Genomic DNA, 4,107 nt, shown 5'->3' on the forward strand with positions numbered 1-4,107 from the left:
TCTGTCAACGCTCTCTGGTTTCATTTAAAAGAGTCAATCGTCAGATATTGTTAAGATTAACCTTCAGGGTGGATATAGCTCACTCACACAGAGGACCAATCCACGTCATCATTTACCCAGAATGCTTTGTGTGTAAATAAAATGGCTCCGTCTGTGTTAAAATATATTTTTAAAAATTTACAAAACAAAACAACCTACAGTATTTTATAGTCTTTATTTTACAGTTAAAATAAATGTTTATCAAATAAAGTTTAATGTTACAACTAAGTGTGGATCCCTTTAATGTCAGATCATATGTTTTGATGTATGTTTAGATTGGAGAACTGGCGCTTTGAGGAGTGGGGTGATCATGTGACCGTGGTGTCGTGTGACATGCGGGAGTGGGTCGCTCCTGAGAAAGCCGATATCATTGTCAGCGAGCTGCTCGGCTCATTCGGAGACAATGAGCTCTCCCCAGAGTGCTTAGATGGAGCACAGCACTTCCTCAAAGGTACTTAAATACAGACAAAACTTTGTTTTTGTTTTTAGCTACTCCTAGATTTAGAAGAAGCCTCAGTTCTGCTCCTTTACCTTCGATGTTTGCTTGCATCTAAAATCACTTTCTCTTCATTTCAGAGGATGGAGTCAGTATCCCTTGTTCCTACACGTCCTACCTGGCTCCCATTTCCTCTTCCAAGCTTTACAATGAAGTCCGAGGGTGCCGGGAACGAGACAAGGACCCCGAGTGCCATTTTGAGACTCCTTATGTGGTGCGGCTCCATAACTTCCACCAGCTGGCTGACCCCAAACCTTGCTTCACATTCACACACCCAACAAAAGGTACAAAATTTAAATTTACATGAACGAACATGCACTCCTATTTTCAGAGTTTTCACCAAGTTCCTTTCTGCTTTCAGACATAAACAATAACCGGTATCAGTGCCTCCGATTCCCTGTGGGTTGTAACTCAGTGCTCCATGGCTTTGCTGGTTACTTTGAAACCACACTGTACAAAGATGTCACACTCAGTGAGTCGTATTATTCAAGTGGAAACAATCGTGCAGATGTTTATACAGAAATATTAATGTTTTAGTTCAATGTGTGTGTTTGTTGCAGGTATAAAACCAGACACACATTCACCTGGAATGTTCTCCTGGTTCCCCATCCTCTTCCCCCTCAAAGTAAGTGTGATTACACTAAAAGTTTTAAGTTGGAAAACGATGTTTTGGGACTAAACGATATGTTTGTTTAACAGCAACCCATCTCCATATCACGGGACGATGATGTCACTGTACGGTTCTGGCGCTGCAACAATGGGAAGAAGGTCTGGTATGAGTGGGCTGTGACCGAGCCATCCTGTTCTGCCATCCACAATCCTGCGGGCCGTTCCTACACCATCGGCCTGTGAGGGGAAAAAAAAAGCAAACTCTAACACACCTGACAAGCTTTCTCTTGTATATTTTAGTTAGACTCTTAGGTGATTCAACTGATAGTGGTCAACGCCTTTTTATTTTCCCTCGTTTTTATACACGGTTAAAACTTAAACATGTAATGTGAACCCAGTGAGTCTACAGAAGGAAGAAGAAAAACCAAGGGAAGAACCAATTGGTTTGATGTTTTTTCAGAAAAATGGATTGTAATTTGTGCACTCATCTGTCTCCGTGAGGTTACTGTTAAAGCTCRTTCACGTCAGGTTCAAGACCTAACCTAGTTTAACCTGTTCGGTTTTTTCTTTTCTACTGTTTTGAACTGTTAATGTGGAGTTACACAGCCGATCCACCCTGACCTTGGCCTTATCACACATTCCACGATCATAACATATCTGCGTTGTGTGAGTACAGCAACGTCAACACAAGACAGTCGACAGAAGGTTACCATATTCAAGTCAAATGTTGGGTGTTTGTGTTCATGTCTTTTTGTTTTTAAAACGTTTTCAATAAAAATACTGTAATGTACTTGATTTGTAAGCTTTCCTGTGGTATTTAAATGTTTTTTATTGATCACGTTTCCAGACTTCTGAAGAGATTCTTGTTCTCTATGAGGTTCAGTGGTAAAGCCTCACTTCAGAAACTACCTGAATGTAAGGGGCAGCACCTTGAGCAGGTAGCTCAGACCTCTTTCCCCAGCCACCTCTTCTAGCTCTTCTGGGAGGATTCCAAGGTGTTCGTGAACCATGCCAGAAAGTCTCTCCAGGGGTCTCCTCCCAGTCGAACATGCCTGAACCACCTCAACTGGCTGGTGCAGAGGCTCCGCCTCTCCTGGATAACTGAACTTCTCACTATCTCCAAGGGAGAGTCCAGCCACCCTGTGGAGAAAACTAATTTTGACTGCAGTCATGGGTGAGGGTAGGAATGTAGACTGATGGGTAAACAGAGTTTTGCCTTACAGCTCAGTTCCCTCTTCACAACAGACCAGTACAGAGTCCGCATAACTGCGGAATCTGCACCAATACATCTGTCAATCTCACTCCTGTAGTGAGTGAAGGGTTTCAGACAGAAGGTGATACCGTTTCTGCACTCTTGCTACATGTTGGGGGCCGCCAGGTCAGTGTTTACCGACCAATAATTTATTCACCCTTTTTTTAAGACTCAAAGTGTGAGATCATGAGTCGGGGAACCCTTCTTCATAATGAATGAAGATAAAACCAGATTGTCTTTTTGGTAGTTTGCTACAAAAATAGAACTACCAAACTTCAGAGATTAATGAGTAAAAATAGTAAAAAATTCAAAAGACAAAATAAAGGCTTAGAAAATAGTTAAGGTAAAAGTTAAGTTAGACTCGTTTAGTCTAAGATAAAAGTATGTTTAAAGGAAAGATTGACATTTAAATTGTTAAAGACAAAACAAGATATTTTCCCACAGGAATGTTTTTTTTTTTTTTTTCACTTTTATTGACAGATGACCCAGTTTAAGAAAGTAAAGTTTTGTCAATTTGGAGAGAAGGTACAGTATATGAAAATATCAGATTAAGGGTTAGTAACGTTATTCCTAAACTAAAATGAGTTATTTAATTTTACTGCAGATAAGACATTTCAAAGTATCTGAGACAGGCTAATAAAACAATCAGAACTGCTTTGCAAATGTATTTGTGATGCACCCGGTGTGCAGACATCCAGTTGTCTCAGTTGGAGTGACTTCACTGTTCGCTGAAATCCACACAGGTTCAGGACTGTCTGTGGGGTCATCACTTCAGAGGGCAATCTGCAGGTTCTGTAGTGTATGGCTTTCTGTCGAAACAGCCTGAGTCAGCTGATTTAAGCTGGGCACTGTTTTCAGACTTTGCTAGGGGGTTGGTCCAATTGCTTTCTGCAATATAAAATTAAATAAACTACGTTTCTCCTGAGTTTGGCCAACATAACTAAATCTGCAACGACTTGTCAGTTTCAGGATGAAAGCTGAACTCTCTTTCTTCTGTCACTGCCTGCAGCATAACGTCTAGTCACAACAGAGATATTTTCTTCTCAGGGTTGGCTGCTCAAACTCTAAATATTTCTCTCTGGAAAAATATTTTTGTTCCTTCATCAACATGGCAGTGCCGAGCACACAGCTGTTTGCCTGTTTCAAGAGGAAGAAAAAACAGTTAACATTTTAAACACTCTTTACAGTTGGTATCAACATTTCAGGTTCAACCAATCTAATCAATATGACACTTGAATAACCCCCTTAAAAAGGAAAAAAAATCATTTTTTTCACAGGTGGAAAACAATTACAGTAGCTGCCAATCTTCCCAGGAATGGATGTCTCAGGTCTGATACAATGCCTGGAGAATTGCAAAAAAGTCTAGATAATTTCAAACTCCACAGGCCTAAATTGGCAGATTAAAGGTCAGTGGCGTCACTAGGCCTATTTTAGGGGGGCTGGAGCCCATCTAAAATATTTTAAAAGCCCCCCCTAAATTATTTTGGTGTAAAAAAATTGTTTAATTTTTTTTACAAACATTCAATATGACGTAGTCAGAATAAATAACCATTTAATATTTAATTATTAACTAAAGTGTATGATCATAAATCTGTCAGTTTAGAGATCCTCTGGTGCGTCATTATCCAATCCTTCCACTTGTTCATATAGAGTGTATATATGTGTATATATTTGTGTGTGTGTGTGTTGTGTGTATATACTGTATATATAC

At 39.8% G+C, this 4,107-nt stretch overlaps 1 protein-coding gene across 1 annotated transcript in view; it reads left to right on the plus strand.

The window, feature by feature from the left end:
• prmt5 (protein arginine methyltransferase 5) overlaps nucleotides 1-1,939 on the plus strand; it is an 8,471-nt gene extending 6,532 nt beyond the window's left edge. The window contains exons 12-16 of the mRNA XM_014004512.1: nucleotides 315-490; nucleotides 616-819; nucleotides 897-1,007; nucleotides 1,096-1,160; nucleotides 1,235-1,939. Of these exons, the coding sequence (XP_013859966.1) occupies nucleotides 315-490; nucleotides 616-819; nucleotides 897-1,007; nucleotides 1,096-1,160; nucleotides 1,235-1,387 (709 nt within the window). The 3' untranslated portion in view covers nucleotides 1,388-1,939. The remainder of the gene's footprint in view (nucleotides 1-314; nucleotides 491-615; nucleotides 820-896; nucleotides 1,008-1,095; nucleotides 1,161-1,234) is intronic.
• The last annotated feature ends 2,168 nt before the right edge of the window (nucleotides 1,940-4,107 follow it).

Source organism: Austrofundulus limnaeus, unplaced genomic scaffold, assembly GCF_001266775.1.
Source record: "Austrofundulus limnaeus strain Quisiro unplaced genomic scaffold, Austrofundulus_limnaeus-1.0 Scaffold24, whole genome shotgun sequence".
NCBI lineage: Eukaryota > Metazoa > Chordata > Actinopteri > Cyprinodontiformes > Rivulidae > Austrofundulus > Austrofundulus limnaeus.